This window comes from Ambystoma mexicanum, chromosome 9 (assembly GCF_040938575.1).
Source record: "Ambystoma mexicanum isolate Mex_15411 chromosome 9, UKY_AmexF1_1, whole genome shotgun sequence".
NCBI lineage: Eukaryota > Metazoa > Chordata > Amphibia > Caudata > Ambystomatidae > Ambystoma > Ambystoma mexicanum.
This window is the reverse complement of record NC_090931.1, coordinates 872,105,185-872,123,450: the sequence shown is the minus strand read 5'-3', so window position 1 is coordinate 872,123,450 and position 18,266 is coordinate 872,105,185. Positions and strand designations below refer to the sequence as shown.

At 47.1% G+C, this 18,266-nt stretch overlaps 1 protein-coding gene across 25 annotated transcripts in view; it reads left to right on the top strand.

The window, feature by feature from the left end:
• The window catches only part of LRRFIP1 (LRR binding FLII interacting protein 1), an 813,895-nt gene that overhangs the window by 433,547 nt on the left and 362,082 nt on the right, over positions 1-18,266 (top strand). For 11 of the 25 annotated variants that reach the window (XM_069615974.1, XM_069615976.1, XM_069615973.1 and 8 more), the window contains 3 exons: positions 5,578-5,622; positions 9,712-9,777; positions 11,427-11,504. The exons of 8 other annotated variants lie outside the window; for them this stretch is intronic. In XM_069615974.1, the coding sequence (XP_069472075.1) occupies positions 5,578-5,622; positions 9,712-9,777; positions 11,427-11,504 (189 nt within the window). The remainder of the gene's footprint in view (positions 1-5,577; positions 5,623-9,711; positions 9,778-11,426; positions 11,505-18,266) is intronic. 6 more of the 25 variants (XM_069615975.1, XM_069615964.1, XM_069615955.1 and 3 more) reach the window with 3 other exon arrangements.

Genomic DNA, 18,266 nt, shown 5'->3' with positions numbered 1-18,266 from the left:
AGGTTGTTCCGTACTAGGCAAAGGCTGCCATTTGTTCAAATTGATGAGTGGAAAAGCTTTTAATTAATCATGACCACTAGCAATTACTGTGGACAGCCTGTCAGGCCATTGTTTTTCAGCCTTTGCAGACTGGGGGGAAAACCATGTATCAGGCTTGGTCTCACCCCAAAAGGCACTGTACGAATTACTCCAGCACGTCTCCTCGTCACAGAACCATAAGCAACCCGGGCCGGACATGTTCCTCACCCCTTCGGCATCATCATTTGGAAATAATTTGGGACGCTTGCCACCCGCGTCTGAGCATGCCCATACAATTTAGGGGAACTTAAACACAAGAAAGATGGATGGGAAGCTTGCAGTACTCATAACTACTGGTAATTGCAATGGACAACCTTCCCAACCATCTTTTTTCAGCCTGCTGTGCCATTACAGAAGGTGAAAAAATAAGGATGTGAACAAAATGCTAGATTGGCTTCAGCAAGAAAGGAGCCTTCTGGTGGAGGAAATAGTCATTCACATTAACCCTAAAACCAAATTCAAAGGCGGAAGTAGCCTACATATTAGGATTCAAACCCTCGTAAAAGATGAGCCAGACACAGGGAATCGATCCAGGAAGTGGCTAAACATGACCAAGAAAACGGTGTAAAATGAAAACTGAAGGGGCAGCGCTTCCTGTTGAACTCCACGAAGTCATAAACCTATTGCACAGTCCATGGTTCACTCATAATTTGGCATTACCTAGTAGCTATAAGAGAAGAGGTAGCCCAGTTCAGCATACCCGAGTCAGGTTACCTTCTCTGATTATGCTTTGGGACGACGAGGGCAGGGATCAGTCCCAGTGAATACTGAGGGGAGTTGGCAGGGGTAGACGGAGAGGTTTCTTTTGTTCACGGTCATACCATTGCAATCCTCTTTTTTGCTGGAGTGTCAATTTATGGTTCGCATAAGGGTGAGTGAAGGGGACATTGAAAGTGCACTTCTCCCTGATATTGGGAACCATGGTTGTCCGAATTTAGATGATGAACACCCCTCGTAAGTGGCAAGCTCATGTGCGTGCTAGGAAGGCTCTTACACATGAGGGCAGATGTGGCCTTATTTTGGGAGATGCATATTAGGCATGACGACGAGGCCCCACTGCAGTCTCAATTCTAATTTCTCGTACTTATCATTTCAGAGCAGCAGATGAGGGGAAATTATTCTCATTAAATCACCTCGAACTTTAGGGGAATGGACAGTAAAAAGCTGCCAGTATTTGGCCAATTAGAATGCATGAAATGTATGCCAGTGGACATTTACACCCCCAATGAAAACTAGTGATCAACAACGTCTTTCATTGGATTACTGAGTTTCTGATGGGGCGTGTGAAACTTAGCAACGATTTCTGCACTGTTCTGCAACTGCCGACACAGATGGATTGTATCCCAAAACGAGTGCAGTCTACAAATCCGTGGCGACACTCGGATTCCCGAGAGCTGGAAAGTGGCAAGTTACATGTGTGGCTGAGTGCTATCCGAGAATTGATTCTGTTGCTAGAGGCCCACAGAGCTGGCACGCGCCGTCAGTGCCTCAGATGGGAAGCAACAATGACAATCTATTCACTGGGCACTTTGCCATAGGGATGGCAGAGGTATAATGGGACATTCAAGACCCGCTTGGCGGATTGGAAATAACTAGTATCATTGAAAGGGCATATGCAAGTTACTGTTATATAGATATGTTGGACGTACAAGAAACTGCAGGTGTGAAGGGTGTCTTCAAGAGAGTAGGAAGGCTTTGATTGTGACAAATATAGGCTCAGGCATTAAACAGTATGTTGGCATTAGCATTAAGCCTGGCACATCATGGCACTCGATGGGTGACAGCAGTGCTTTAAGTGGGGTGGGGATTTGAGGGGGGCTCTAACAAGAAGGCGTATAAGTGTTGGGGGACCTGCAGGAGTCAGAGAAAGTGATTAAGAAACAAAAGGAAGAGGGTGCCCCAAAATAATTGACTGCCGTTTTTCCCGCCTCCTTTTGGTTCTTTGTGTGAGGTTCCAAACCCCCCAGGTATCCCTTTAACTCAACATAACCGTGTGGTTAAAGGGCTGCCTGCAAGGTCGCGCCTCTCAATGTTGTCTATTTGTAAGCAATCACACTCTGACCTCTCAGGCAGTCCTTTAACCACACGGCTCTGCTGAGCTAAATGGCTGCCTGAGGTGGTTGGCGCCTCTAGGGCTACTCGGGAAAAGGGGGGTGGAGGGGTGTGGCAGTGAGCCTGGCAGAGCCCCAGTTTGGGAGCACTTTTTGAAGGCTGCCAGGACTCTCCCCCAGCTAACCCCGGACCAGTTAAAGTCTTGGGGGACAGTGAAAGCCGGCCAGGAGCGAGACCTGCCATCTCCTATCTAGAGTGGAGGTGGATATAGCATAAGCAGAGCTGGGAAGGATTCGCATGGCAACTTTGGTTGGCTAACTGAAAGAGCTGAATCCCACCTTCTGGACACTAAAGAATAAGAGCAATACAAGCATGGAGGCTACAGAAGCGACCCTGACGCTGTAGGCCCTTCTCTCAGACACATGGGAGGTTTCTTACACTGGCTGAAGAGGTGCTCCTTCTCGTTCTCACACTTCCGGCGCCCTCACAGCAATGCACCTATTTCACATCGAATAATTCAAAGGAAAAGGCGGTCACATGAGAACAAGGTTCCGACTTGAAGCATCCCAGCAAAGTTAATTGACCCGTGTTGCTTATTATATTTACGTCCAATATATGCCTCCTATTTTGAGACTGGCTGCACATTGAATGCTAATGAACCCGCGAGCTGTACAATCATTCTTCAAAGAATATATGTTCAGTACAGATTAAATTAAAAGCCTATTTTAAATTGCACGAAACCCCATTGTTTTGTGTGGCTTGCAGTGTTTGCTGTGTGTGAATTCTATATTGCTAGGAATACATGTAAAATACCCTTCAAATTGGACCTTGCCTGCCCCAAACCCGGCTGTGGTTTACCCTTCATCTGATTGTATTCCGTGCAGTTGCTCAGTTGTGCTTTGGTGCATCATTTTGACACTTGTCCGCGGTGTGGAAATAACTGCATCCTGTGTTGTATTTTTCTGTGTTGCCCAGTTCATGTGCCCCTAGTTAATGTTTATATGTATTTCACAGCCTGCAACCCGATAGTTGGTAGCCTGCTGGGCATCTTTTACTCAAGAGTTAGTTGCTATGTTGGCCAAACTAGTGTCCAGCTTCTGGTTCCGACTTTCAACGTCTTTTAATTCCCAGACTGTTGTTGTTTTCCTTGGATCAGACTCTGGGCCATGACTGGCCCTGGCCTCTACTGTGCCAGGCCTAGTTTTGACATATCCCAGGTCGCTCTCTGGGACTCAGCGGAGCTGCGGCTGGAGCCCGCGCTGCTCTGAACTCTGGCGCCACAGTGGTCTCTGGCTTGGACTCTGGTGCCGGGATGCGCTGCCGCTGGGACACAAGTGTTGCGACTAGCTCAGTCTCTGATGCCACTGGTGACGGCTCCTACAAGCTCTGGTTTAGTCGCCGCTAGCTCGCTCTCGGTCCCCGATCCCCGGATCTGGTGCCTTTGCAATCTGTGGCTTCACCACCGTGTTGGTGTCTGGTATCACTGTTCTTTTACTGGCTTGGCATTTAGTTCCTTGGACCTGCTTGTTCTGGACTGTGATACCACAATTGATTTACGATTGGCCTCTACCTTCCCGTCTGATTCCCTTTGCCGCTCCGACAGTCAAAGCGCTTCGAAGCCATAAGCTATGGCAGGGTGCGCTATACAAATGAATGATAAACTTTAACTCGGACTTAGTGCCACTCCTAGCCTAGGCTCGATCTCTGATACTACAGCTGGCTCTGGGGCCTTTGTCTTTTTTGTTACTGTGGTTCCATGACTTGCTCTGTGACTTTGTTCTGCACGGGGCTTTTGTCACAACTAGCTCTGCTCGACCTGCCTTAGCAGACCCAGCCCTGCCGCGGTCTCCCATGACACGCCTAGTTCTGACACGACATCCTGTTCACATCAGGCCAAAAATACCGGATCGCCCAGTACCTGTTCTTTTTCAAGCACTACTCGGCAGTAAACTGCATGGGCTATTTTTAGCATCTGCTGACAGCACTATCACAGTTTCCTAAACGTTGGCAAAGTGATTTTCCCAGGCGTGCTCTGTGCTGCCTGTTGTGTTGTGCGCTGCCCTTTGGGTTAGGTCAAGCAAACCCACCGCTGGTGCAGCAGTGGCTGAAAGTAGCCAGAGTGTGTAGGGCGGTGAACTGGTATCCACAAGTGGCCCTGGAAAGTGCTGTGAAAGGGACTGGCCAGACATTACACGTGCAAGCAAGCCCTACCCCTCCAAAGGGCGAATGGGACGGGTTCTCCCACAGGGAATACAAATAGGTCCAAATTGTGATTTTTTTTTTTAAACACGTGTCCCTATATATGCATTAAAAAGTTCAATGTAGGAAGAACACTGATATATAACATTTGTAGGAGTGAGTAATAGCGCACTGGGCGCTTCATAACTACTTACTTTCTACATAGAGATGTGGAGGTTGGAGAGAGATGGCAGGACATTGGCAGGGTGCAGGTGGGAGAGGGTAAGCGAGCAGACAACCAGCATACCCACGCAAAAGAGGCCCGCCGGGCATCGCCCGAGTTCCCTGTAGGCCAGTTCGGTACTGCAGAGTGTTATTGCCGCTGAACTCGCAGGAGTTTGGGTGGGTGGGTGGGGGCATTTTTTTATGAACCCCTAATTCATGAAGGGATACGTAAGAATCTCTTGTCACGCCAGCCTTTTTTCACGATCACAGCCAGTGGTCCGATATCGGTGCAGCAGTGAAACCCAGTGTGTAGTCCGGCGATAGCCGAAAGTTGCATTGTTATTGCCTCACTCCCTGCTCTTAGTAGGATGTGCAATCTATTGCAGGGCCGGAAAGGGGCAAGGGCCGAGGTCTTGAGAAGTAGCGAACTGCTGTAACTAATGGACAGTCACACTGTAGCTATGACATAGGAGGCCTTCTGGGACGGAAAACCTGGCGCGCCAGTGACATCTAGCGGAATGTTTTCATATGGCTCCGACCTCCTCTGGGGAGCACACCATGTATGTACACAAGTGGCCAATTTCGAGGGCTAGTTTGTTTGCCGAGGCAGTTTTTCAGCTAAGACTATTGAGCGAAACGCATGTCCCCTTCTGACCATGCACACCCTTTGGTTTTTGGGTGGTGCTGTGCAGAAGGAATGTGACCTACCTTTCAGTTCAGGCTGCGCTGCTTCATTTTGGAGAAGACCACCCCTTATTTGCAAATGGATGGGGCTTTCACGTCTATAAAGGCTCCAATGGGCTAGAATACGCTGGAACGCAAAGCTGCCCAGTGACCTTGCGGATGACACTTTCCCTCCCTTCGTTTATTTAGGCTTTTTAGGATGTGTTCCTTTTCTGGAAGCCTTACTGGTTCCGTACAGGTAGGGTTCGCAAAACAGATATGAATAGTATGCACTTAATTTATGTAAAATCTTTCCGCATCCTTCTTCCCTGAATGTTGTCTTCTTCCTAACCCCCGAAGTTGTCTGTTTACCTCTTTCAGCCCTCCATGCTGTCCTACGATGCTTTGCCGTCCAGAAGTTACAGGGTTGGTGCCTCGCTAAGAAACCACTTGTTGTCCTTGGTTCACATTCTCCCCGTCGCAGTCACGTTTTGCAATTTGCACAGGGTTTTACCCTATAGCACGTGTACATCCCCCATCTCACGTGTACATACCCCATCGCACGTGCACTTACCCCATCGCACGTGCACCGTCCCCATCACATGTGCACCTTCCCCAATGTATTTCAATAATGCGTTTACCTCACTGCTTGCGGGTGGTTCAAAGCACGTAGGCAAGACTAGGCAGTATGAAGAATCGATCAAACGCATAACACATGTCTCTGTTGGCTGCTGTGTTTAGAGAGGGTACGTTTTCTTCTGAAAGGGTGAATAGGATAACTCAATGTTTGAAGTGTGCCAAAAAAGTAGTGGTACTGTGACTCTGGCAGGAGGGAGCCCAGTACAACACGTTCCAACGGGCTATGGATGGGCCATGCTGATTAACAGGCAAAGAAAGGAGGTCCTCTGTATTGGTTTTCATTAATGTCTCTCATTCGGGACCTTTATAAGTGGCCCTTCTGACATCAATTGCATCTCCTCGCTGGTCTTAACCCTGCTGCCACACACACTTTACACTCCAGCAGGGCCTGCTCTAGAAACAGGTGTGCTGTCATGAAAAGAACGTGGTCAAGTGTCACAAAGGCTGGATCCCAACATCTTTCATCTCCTCTGGTCTGACCGAGTCTGAGGCGTGAATAGTCTGTGGCCCTGAACTATCCCACTGGAGTGCATTACAGTAGCCCAAGTGGCTAGTCACGAAGGCTCCTACTATAACTGCACGCCTGTCCAGCGGCATGAAGGGGTCATTCCCATGTAGCCAACTAATATTAAAATGCAATCCCGTGGAAATGGCCTGGACCCCTACCAACTGTAACATCTGAGCATTTAACCTTAAAATAGTCAGGGGTGCCGGGGGCTGCCAGAGCTCATTTCTTTGTGTTGGCAGAACCTCCTGCAGCTTCCAGTAGTTAAGATGAAGCCAGATAGAGTTCACCCAAGCTAAGTAGTTATTCAGGCTTTGTGACTGTACAGTAAAATAGGTGGGCACCACTCTTATATTTCAACCAAAATTCATCCATTCAAATCATTTGATATCATCCCTAAATGTTTGTCAGAACTCAATGGCAAAGCTGTAGACACTAGAGTAAATACTTCAAAACCAAGGGTTGTTGCCTTATCCGTTCCCAGCTTCCACCCATGTTGGAACTGCATAGACTATAGATATGCTAGAGAGGCAGACAGCCACTTACTCACTGGCTTCATGCCAGAGCATGCGAATCACAGTCGACTCTTGGGTCGAGATACACACTGGTTCTAGCCCTGAGGACGGACTATGCCTGAAATGCATTGGCCAACATAGACTTGTGTATGAACACTGCTTCGGGCAATACATTTTTTCAAAAGTATATAGAAACAAACTGGATTAAATTGTTAAGGTGTACGCATAATAACTGCGATCTTGTAAAGCTATTGGGTAGCATATGCAGCTCTAACTGAGCAGGGCGTGAACACATGGGTTTCCAAGGTAAAGCTTGGGAATTGATTTTGAAACGGTGACATTTGGCCATGTTTATGCAGCAACGTGATCTGGTTGGAATGCAGTGATCACAGATGTACTTGCGTCTACTGGATGTCTCTTTTACAGGTTCGACCAACAGACGAGAAAGTATTTCAGAGTTAAGCTGGCAGTTTGGCCTTCTTTTAGGCCCTTTTTGAGGCTTGGAAGTGTGGCTGTGTGGGGCTGATGTTTGTTTTGTTCTCAGCCCTACAGATAAGGGGTGTATTGGCCACTTCTACTCCCTAAATATAAGCAACTACTCTCAAAAAAGAAAATTAGGGAGTACAAATACTCCCAATGAAAAACAAGAAACTGACACATAGGAGCATGTTTCACATGGATACGTTTGGACCAGTAGTGTATGTAGTAACAGTAAAAGTATGTAGTATCAAAGGAAGGAACTTGTATTACTTCCTGGAAACATTCATATTTTAATGTGCATGGATACTATATACACATTTATTACAAAAGCGTGTCCATTTACAGTTAAAACATATTCCGACTCACTTCTACTCCAATTGGGAATGGGACATACTGTTTTACTCCTAAACTATCTTTTTACTCCTAACTTTAAACATTGAGAAAGTTTGGTATGACGCAGAGCAAAATTCAGAGGGAGAGTTAAACGTTCCTCAAGCAGCATGTGGAAAAAAGGCCGTGCTGCTTGGTGTACCCTATTTGTAATGTCACCGTCGTCGCATCCAGAGTCTCAGTTGACCACCAGATGCCCCCGCTGGGTGAAAATGTTTCTTATGCCAGCTGCGCTGGCAGAGATCTATCTAAAGATGAGGGCTCTGTGGGGTATGCCATCTATTGGAGCAGACCTTTCTTTTGTAGAGCCCTAGGTGCTTATTTTGAATTCAAATAATATGTGACGGCTGTATGTACCTATTTGGAGCCCTGGGGTGTTGATGTTGACTGGCATCCTAGTGAAGGTAGTAAAGTGAACAGGTGACATGACTTGAAACATCTTTCCGGGTAGGCATGCACTGTCTGTGGCACTGCCTCTAGTTTGTTTAGATCTTTCTTACTCTCAATTGTACACTTACCCTCTCGAGCCCTTGCTAATATTTTCCTGTGTTCCCGGTTTCCCAGACTGCCAGTAATGAATGATTTGCTGGCATAGCAAATTGTGAGCAAAGTGGTCATGGATGTGAAAATCGAATGCCATCCCTAAGGGAATTCTGAGTTTATGCCCATGCTTGCTCTCTGGGAAAGTAGCACACAGATCAGGCGGGCAGGGCACATCCATAGCTGAAAGGGTTGTCCCCAGCTCCTTCCAGTCTGTTTTCAAGTGTATCCTTTGAGAGCTTTGTGATTGAAGAATGCAGTTTCCATAGGTGGACGGCAGGAAACCCTAGGTGAAGTACGTTGTCAAATATGTGGGTCAATTGTGAATACAAAGTTCTTTTCTTTAAAGTTCACAGATAATCTTTGCCTTGAGCTCATTGTAATTGTACCTGTGTCAATATCTAGAGTGGACATGGATCAAACTTGAACGCAATCTTGCTATCCATCTATACCTGGATTAAATTCTTCTCCAGAAAACAATCATTTATTCCCACATGGCTTAATCTCTGTCAGTTCGATTACATTTCGAGGGCATAGCCTCATACCTGGATTCAGGACACGTTGCAACCCCAAGTGTCTGCCTATTGGCACCCGAGTAGCTGTGCGTGTGATTGCAAGTGCTTGCATACAAAGCACAAAAAAACAGATGCATGCTTGGTGCAGTGTGTAGTTGTATGCATGGTATTAGCCAAATTGACCTTTTGCAATTGACCCTTTGTCCTAATTGACCTTTTGCAATTGACCCTTTGTCCTAATTGACCTAATAATCATGGTCCAAATTGACCTTCTGCACAATTGACCTTTACCTTTATTTTACTTTTTATATATATGTGTGTGGGGTAGGTTTGGGGTAACAATATAATAAGATTGGGTAGGGGCTGGCGGGGGTTTGGATTGATTGGGGGGTTGCCAGAGGTTTTCCCGCATATATGTCCTAATTGACCTTCATTTCATGATCAATTGTGAAAAGGTCAATGAGTATACATCCGCATGCATGACACCATAGTGCTTTCATATGCAGCATCTTGGAAAGGCTTGCTTATGCGACCGCCCTCGTGCATCTGTATGCTTAGCATCCCTTCATTTGGGCATGTGTGATATCTCCAGAATATCTGTATGTGTGGAACCACCAAAGGTCAACATAAATGGTGCCTCAAGTGACTGCCTCCATTGTATCTTGAATGACTGCATGCTTAGCGCACGTTTTCTTGCATGCTTTATCTAAACATTTATTTTCCTGGCATCTTGAGTATTTGTGTGGCCTCCCCAGTGTCTGCTTGAATGGCACTTTTAAGTCACGACATGCCAGCAAATCTTCACCTGCAGGCCAATAAAGGTGTTTTGCACATTTCATTTTACACTCCTAGTGCTGGCGTTTCTTCCCTCCTGCCTTAAAAGATCCACATAACCGCAGCTTCTGACTGTGGTTGTATCTTTTGCTCACAGGCGCCAATATATGACGATAGCTTTTACAGTGGGAGCCGTCGGTATAGTGCCTCCAGCTCTCGTGGCGTAAGATGTTTTTGCATTATTCACACTGATCCTGTCTTCTGTCGGCGTCCCATGGCTGCCTTTGTCCTCCTCGTTAAGTTCCATGTCTTGTCTGCACCAGAATGTCTTGAGTATCTTTGAAAGACATGTTGTCCACCCCAGGATTCGTTTTACAGAGCCTTGAGACACCGTGCATACGTGCCCAGGTCATATCTGTGTCTCCCACTTAACATGATTGTCATATCTGTGTCTCCCACTTAACATAATTGTCATATCTGTGTCTCCCACTTAACATAATTGTGATGGCTGCAATCCCAGTTTGTCATCTCTAAGCCACGAGCTCTGGTGACCACTTTGCTCTGAGTTGTGGGAAAGTAAAGGCGATCCGGGCAAAGACTCCACCCTACCAGACGATTCTTGCTAAGGATTACAAAGAGTTGCTACTGGGCTCGCTTTATTTAGAGATGTGCAAACGCTGCAGAACCTTAACATTGATCAGTTGTAGTATGTTTGGAAAAAAAATGAATCCTCATGGAAAATCTCTAAGAAGGAGAACACAATGTAGGTGTAGAGCGTGCAATCAAAGCAGGGGAAAACATAGCTGATTTAGGTAGAGTTGGAATAAATCTGACGTCTGAGGCATTTTGGGGAATTAAGTGCCCTGAATGCTTAAAAACGAATAGAAAGGGCAGGTGTTCAGATTGGTAATTGCAGGACGTGGTTTTTGAATTCCTATTGATAGTAACTTTGGCCTCTTGACTTTTTGAAATGGCAGAGTTTCTTGGAAGAATGGGTTTCTCTCATCTGATAGTCTTTTATTTTCTCAAGGATGGTTTCACTTCCTTCTCTTCGCCATGAATTATTTGAATATTTACGATTTCACAATGACTAAGGTGGCTGCTGGGAGGGACAACGCGCTAAATTAATGGGCAGAAAAAGGGAAAATGGCAGGTCAGAAGGAAATGCAAATTGTATATGCGAGAAAGAATGGCCTCTGTAAGAACACCCACCGCAATAGTTTCAGAAATTGGTGGCCAGCATTCCGGTATCCTGTCGATTAGACGTTAGCATTTCTGCACGTACTGCTTACTGTTAAAGAGGACAGGTATTGGGAAGTTTGCATGGGCAGAAGACCTGCTTTTCATGGGCTCCTCTGACCTAATGAGACCAGGGTTGGCAACCTTTGGCTCTGCAGCTGTTTGGAATTCAAATCCCATCGGCCGTAGCCAGCAGATTCAGTGGAGAGTGGTTTAATGTGAGGTGTGATCCAAAATATCAGGATAGCTGCAGATTGCAGACCGCCCCTGCATTGAGATGTCAGAAAACTGAAAATTGCACCACAACTGAAAATAAATTATCATACCATAAGTCGAAGTGCGCCTTTACTGATCTAATACAGGTATATTAAATGCTTATGTTTCTTTATGGGTGCCCCTGCTTCTCACATTCGCCTTCTTCCCTGTCCACCTGTGTTGTGTGCATGTCCGCTGTCCGTTTGAATGTCCTTGCTCCACGCCCCTTATTCTCCTCGTTTATCCTTAAGTGTGTTCTCTGAGCTGCCTACTTTATCTGCCATGCTAACTCTGCTCTCTCTTTCTTTCTCTTTTCTGCATTCTTCTCTTGTTGGTGTGGTGCGGGGTGTCTGGGTGCTGGGTGACTTATTTGGGCAGCCTTCCGAGTACAGCTGCTACCTTGGATCCGGATCCCGAGCCTCTTCCAGAACCAGCTCAGCTCGTGCAAGTCCAGTGGTGAGGATAGCTCAGCTGCTTGTATCCCTTTGTGCTCCTTTCTTCGTACACAGCCGTCGAAATGCAACAAAATGAACTGGTGTACTCTGACCTTGGCAGAAGGTGAAGGGGGTGGGGGTTCAAGGGCGGAACTTGGAGGTGGGCCTTATCCTTTTGTTGACATCCATCATTAGTCAAAAAGATGCATTGCAGCACACAATACATTTTGCAAAGATGGTCAACAATCGTAGATGAGTTTGCTCTCTAAAAAGGGTCTGTCAAAAGTAGAGTGTAAATCTTTTGCCCTGAAGTAAATTTACAATCCGACGTGTCTTACTCCTCATCTCCTTTGACAGTATTCCTGTGAACCCTGGCATTCTATACCCGATACCATTCGGGGTGAGCGGGTACCATTGGGCTGAAGCTTTGGCCAGTGTATATGGGAGTGTTTTTGTTCATCTGAGCTTGAAACAGTAGGTTGGTGCCCTGTTATTTCTATATTTGTAGCTGGCTCATCAGAAGCAATTCCAAAACGTGGACACACATATAAACAACATACAGTGATGCACTAAGATTTAAAACTTGCTTTCTAACGGTTTTATATTTCCTTTCTTTACGTTCAGAATAAATCAATTCACCCAATTACACTTCATACTACATTTTCATGTAATTTATCTTAACAACATATTTCTACATACAATTAGCAACCCATACCCTGGAATGCACACTTGGAAGGGAAATCAGATGGGTGTGGGATAAAGTATTTATTGTGTTTGGAAAAAAAAGATAACATTTTGGGGGAAAAGTAGTTGTATGTCATATTAACCTGCTACATTGCACGTCGCCCCCTGGGTGCACACAGCTCAACACGTGCTTGGGAGCACATCTCTCTATTATTGTACATTTTACGTAATCCCATGTTTTCGGATCCCAGATATCAGATTGTAGGATGCTTAAATACTTTAAAAAGGTCTACTTTGAGCATTTTGGCTTCCATAATGGCATTTTTAGTTAAATAGAGACGAATGGCATGCAGAGAGGGATTTCCATAATGACCTTTTGTCAGTCTTCGATTTCGATACAACAGTAATTTTCGTATTTGCATTTTATTTTAATTTATATAGCAGCTAAGCGCTTTACATAGGATCAAACGGTACAAAAGAAGTAAAACTCCGTCAACGTTAAGGTCCCGAAAAAACGAGGAGAGATTCGTGAGAAAGAAGGTCGTCTTCGAGCCTGGATTCAAAAAGGGAGAGGCTGGCTGAAGACAGAACAGACGTAAGGAGAGAGTACCAGTGCTTCGGGGCCAGAAGGGCAAAAGACCAGAAACGAGAGGAGACACGGGGGTGAGAGGGGAACAACTGGGAGAAAGAAGGATTGTGTATGAAGAGTCCGCAGGGGAGAATAGAAAGAAACCGGCGTGGAGAGATGGGAGCATCTTGTCCATGAAGGCATTGAAAAACCAGGCTTAGGAAATTATAAAGAAGACTAGTGTCAAAAGACAACTACTGAAGGTGGTGCAGGGCAGTGAAGATAGTGTCCCTGGGAGAGAGAGAACAAAGGGTACGCATGGAGGAGGAATAAATGGAACGAAGAGGGGCAAGACGATAGACTGGGAGACCCAGGAGAAAGCAAGAGCAACAGAAAAGACGAGAGAAGACTAAAGAAGTGATCAGGAGTTTAGAGGCACGAAAAGTGAGAAACCGGCGAGCCCTCTGCATATGAAAAAGCTGGAAACCGGAGCGAGAAACGGAAGAGCTAAAGGACAGTGAGTGATCGAAAAGAACACCTAGATTTCGAGTGGAAGTGGCAAGAGAGCGGGAAGCAGGGGGAAAGGAAATTGAGAAAGGTTGGGCGGACAATAGAGGCAGGGAAGAAAAGGCCTCCGTTTTCTAGAAGGATTCAGATGTAAAATTTGTGAAGACCTCCAGAATTAAATGGCGCGAAGACAGGCCAAAAGAGATCAGTGAAGTGAATCTGAGAAAGCAGAGAAAGAAAAGAAAATGTGGAAGCCATCAGCTTACAGATGGTATGAGAAACCATGTGCAGAGATGACAGCCCCAGTGCAAAAGTCATGTCATGGATGATGCCATTGTGATATCTTTGACATGGGTGTTAGTAGTGAATGATAGGGGCGTGAGTTATGGTTGCTTATCATAACTGCTGATATTCTTTGGTTTTTCCGTTTTGCGCTGCAACCCCCAACGTCCCTTTAACACCATTTTTTCACTGAATTTCAATTGTTTTTATAGCTAAAAAAGTTTCATAATGTTTCAGCACTGTATGTAAGGTATTCATAATTCCACTTTTAACATATACGAAGGAACTATAACTCCCCTTTAACAAAAATATTTTTTGCATTGCATTCTGAAGTGTCACTTTGGACAGCACATGTTGGAGGTGAAAGTCATCGATATATTGCCTAGAGTATAAGGCTCAACCATGACCCCGCCCCAGCAAGCCACCCACAATAGCCATTGGACCTAGGTTGCAGCCTGGTGCAGCTCCCACTATACCATAATGGGACTGTGGGCCACTGTCCACCACAAATCCGGGGGCATTGGCTTCTTAGATGTTGCAGGCCCCACAAAACAACCCATAGTAGAGATTGGGCTTGGCATACAGCCCTGTCCTGTGCCCATTGCAGCCCAATTGCGGGACTGTTGCCCCTGTGGCCAATCGTTCTGCAGTCTCCACCTCTCCTGTTCCCTCCCAGGCTCTATGTACGGCTGTGGCATCTCATTTCACCACTAAAACTCCAGACATCCTGTGTTCTCTCTCCTATTCCTCTTCATCTCCCTCTCTGGCCGCCTCTCCCTCTCCTCTTCCTCTCCGACTACACCTAACGATGTTTCTAGACAAGTCCGATCTATGAAAGTGTCATCCAAACAGGAGCTCCCCTGCTCCTCCAGAACCATCAATGACCACATTGACGCCCTCGCTCCACCTTTGGCTGACTTCTGCAATCACTCTTTTGCCAGTGGATCAAGCACTCCCTTGTGCACCCCCTCCTTAAGTATTTTGCCGATCCTACCTGTCCGGCAAACTATCGCCCGATCTCTGTCACGCCTTTCCTGGGCAAACTCCTGGAAAAGCTGGCCATCTCCCAGCTTACTCTCCACACTGAAACTGTTGGTTGTCTGCAGGACCATCAGTCTGGCTTCAGAGCAGCCAGAGGCACGGAAACTGCTCTCCTGAACACCTGTGAAGATCTGCTCTCTAATCTTGAATCAAGCCTTCCTTCTGTCCTCATCCTCTTTGACCTTTCCTCTCCTTTTCACACGGTCAATCACACCATCCTGATCAATCGACTCTGTGAGAACCTGGGCATTACGGATCAGGCCCTGGAGTGGTTGACCTCCTTCCTCCTGGACCAACACTCCCAGGTCTAGCTTGACCTTTCTCTCCACCACCTCTCTCTCCACATGTGGTGTTCCCCAGGTCTCTAACCTCTCACTCTGGCTCTTCAATGTCTACTTGGCCCCTTTGGCCACCTGATCTCTACCTTCTCCTCTAACTTTCGGTGTTATGCGGATGACACTAAGCTCTCTTTCAGGCTCCCCTCAGCCTCCTTTCCTCTCTCGCTCATTCCTGACTGTCTATCCGCGTTTCAGGATTGGTGCGCCTCCAATGATCTCTGCCTTAATGCCAGCAAGTCTGAGATCCTTCTCAGTGGGACCCATGCTCCTGCTTTCCCTCTCTCTCTGGCTGCCCTCCTTGGGCCCACTTCCTTCACCTTCCTGTGAGGCAAAAAACCTTGGTCATCTTCGACTCCATTCTATCTTTCTCTCCTCACATCACAGACCTTGCTAAGAAGGCCCACTACCAGCTGCACCTCCTCAGAGTTATTCTTACTTTGCCCACTTCCCCCAGAAGCACACGGTCTCCAGAGTCCTGGTTCTCTCTAGGCTGGACTACTGCAACAGCCTCTTTCTTAATCTGCCTTTCCCTACTCTCTTCCCTGTGCAACTAATGCAGAACAGGACTGCAAGCCTTGTCCTTGGCCTCAAGCCCAGGGACCGTATCACTCCATCCCTGAAATCTCTCCACTGGCTCCCTGTGGCTGCAAGGATCAAGTTCACAACCCTTTGCATCGTCCACAAGGCTTTCTGCAGCTGGGACCCACACTACATCCAACTCTCTCTTCCAAAACACCTTCCTTCTCGAGCCCTTCGCTCAGCCACCTCAAACTCACTGAGGGTCAGACACTTCTCTAGGCCGAGAGTGGGGGATAGATCTCGCTCCTCTGCAGGTGCCTCCCTTTGGAATGGCCTCCCTGCCCCTCTCAAACTCGAGCCGGACCACGTGAAGTTCTGGAAGCAGCGCAAGATCTTCCTTTTCGCCTCTGCTTTCTCGCTCTCTCTCTCTCTCCCCCCTGCTGACCCACCTGTCTGCTGCGCTGCATGGTTGCCTGGCTACCCTCACTCTCACTGGGTACCAGGCTCCCTATGACCAGTCTCCCCAGCATTGGAGCTGGGCCTACCGTGCCCTTAGGGGCTGTAACTGTAACCTGACAGTCCCCTGCCTCCTTGCACTTGCACAGAGCCGCACTGCCCTGATTGCTCTTCCCCCTCACTGGCACATCCCCCTTCTCCCTCCCCCCTGCACTTAGCGTTGTCGCACTTGCACGATGTGAATGACACATGGCCTAGTAAGATTCGTTTTTTTGTCCTCCGTCTGACTTCCCTCCCTTGTCTTGTGGTGCCTGGAAACACTTATGTACAGGTGCGTTATAAATGACTTGTATCATATCTGTGCATGGCTTGAAGCCATGGCCACAGGCCACGCCAAGCGACACCGGTTAGTCTGCCGAGGAGCGCTTGGAGCCCCGGGGCGTACCGACACAGGTTTCAGTGGGAAATTTGCCATATATGACAAGTGGATTAAAGAAAGAAACTGTATTTACATGAATTCCCTTACTCAAGTCAATTTGGGCAAAATGCAGAATAAATTCAACTGCAAATAAATGAACTGTGATACAACCAGAGGAAACGTTGATACCAGTGAAGTGAATTGGTTATGAACTGACCTGAAAAGTAATGCAAACAAAGCCACACAAGCAAGCATAAGTGAATGATTGTGATGAACATTGTCAAGAGGCAAACAAGCATTGCCAAGAGCCAAGCAGATACTTTTGCGCATTACTGAAAGAAAGGAATGGTTGAGAAAAGAAAACCTCTATGCAAGAGAAACCTGGCCAAAGGGCCCCAAATGCTTTGATCAAGAGACCTAAAACAGTGAATACGTTTCCTAGTCGGAGAGTGTGCTGGGTAGCCTATGTTGGTCTTTGCAGGTGAAAGCTACTTAACAAGTGAATGGTGACAAAACAAGCAATAATGCAGCTTCAAGGGCACGTGGAAGGATAATAAGGCAAGCCTCACCGTGAAGCTGAAACTGTGGCAAGATAACTATGAAGCAGATGCAAGTGAGGTGTGTCGATAGCGAGATCTGCATTGGGTGGACCGTGTGATCCGATAACTGTGTCTAGACCGAGTATACCCACCTAAGGAAAAGCCACTTTATGATTTGAAGAGAGGGTCCCTGGAATGCCCCTCCTCACCCCCAGGAACATGTCAGCCTAAAGAGTTAAGAACTCGCAAAGCAACTCACTATTCGGACAGCCCCCAGGAGGGCCAGTGTTAGGCTCACCTGGTATCCACAGGGACGCCACCCAGCCGGGTTATTCGCTGGTATGCTTCTCAGCTTTGCCTTTATGTGGTCTGCGGGGGAGGTTCTGCCTTGTGGTAGAATTAGGCGTGCTCTCCGTCCTGCCTTTGCAGGGGCGCGTTGTCTTTCATGGGCGAGTGCGGGCCAGTTACTTCACTGCCGCCGGCCCGTTTGATATTGTTCAGGTAGGTTTTATTGCTGTTCTTTAGTTTTGTTGCTATCCTGTATGCCTTTCTTTGTTTAAAATGTCTCTATTTTTCTCCCTTAGGTATGCGGAGCTTCAGCGCATGAACTGGCTTGGTTGAGCCCCACTGGTAAATGATGGCGCATTAAGAGCGCTTTGATGCGGTAAGCGCTATGCGCAGCGCTGCAAAGTCATGCCTTTGCTAACCTGCGTTTTCCTTCCGTTTAGGTCGCGGTGTTCTTCAGCGCGAGTGGAATGTCCGGAATGGTGCCAGCCGAGAGGCGACCAGCCAGGTAAGCCTTTTGAGCAGTTCGTAATTTGTAAAGGTCTCTACTGCTTTCTTTAATGTTGCCTCTATCTTCCTCTTTCAGGTTGTTCTGTCCGGGAGGCGTGCCGATTCGAGGAAGCTGTTCTCAGTAGCTGCGAGTGTTTAAAGATGAAGACTGCAGGTAAGATGCTTCTGTTAATGATGTTCCTTTTGTCTCCTTGCAGGTTCTGCTTCTCCGAGTTTCGAGGGAATAGCTGGAACGGTGAGCGTCATGTTGCAAGCTCCAAAGTAACGTGAAGCGTGTTGTCTTGCTCGGTGTGGTTTAAATAGCCCCAACAAAATAGTCCAGGTAAAGTAGTCCCTAGGCTACCACACCCAAAACACTAGACCGCATAGCTTGGTTCTTAGGAACCAAGCTATGTGGATGCCTCCATTTTGGCTGACAATACAATAAAGTAGTTCCCAAGCATATTGTTTTTCATGGTGTATGAGCCTGGCGCCATAGGCGCCAGGACTGGCCCCATAAGGGCTTTTGAAGAGGATGCCAGGCTCTAGAGGCCCAAGTCCTGACTCCACCTGGCCAATGGGTTTGCCAGAGGGGGTTTTGGGCGAGGGCCGTGACAGCCAGTGACATCCACACATGCAGACAGATACCCTCTTAGAC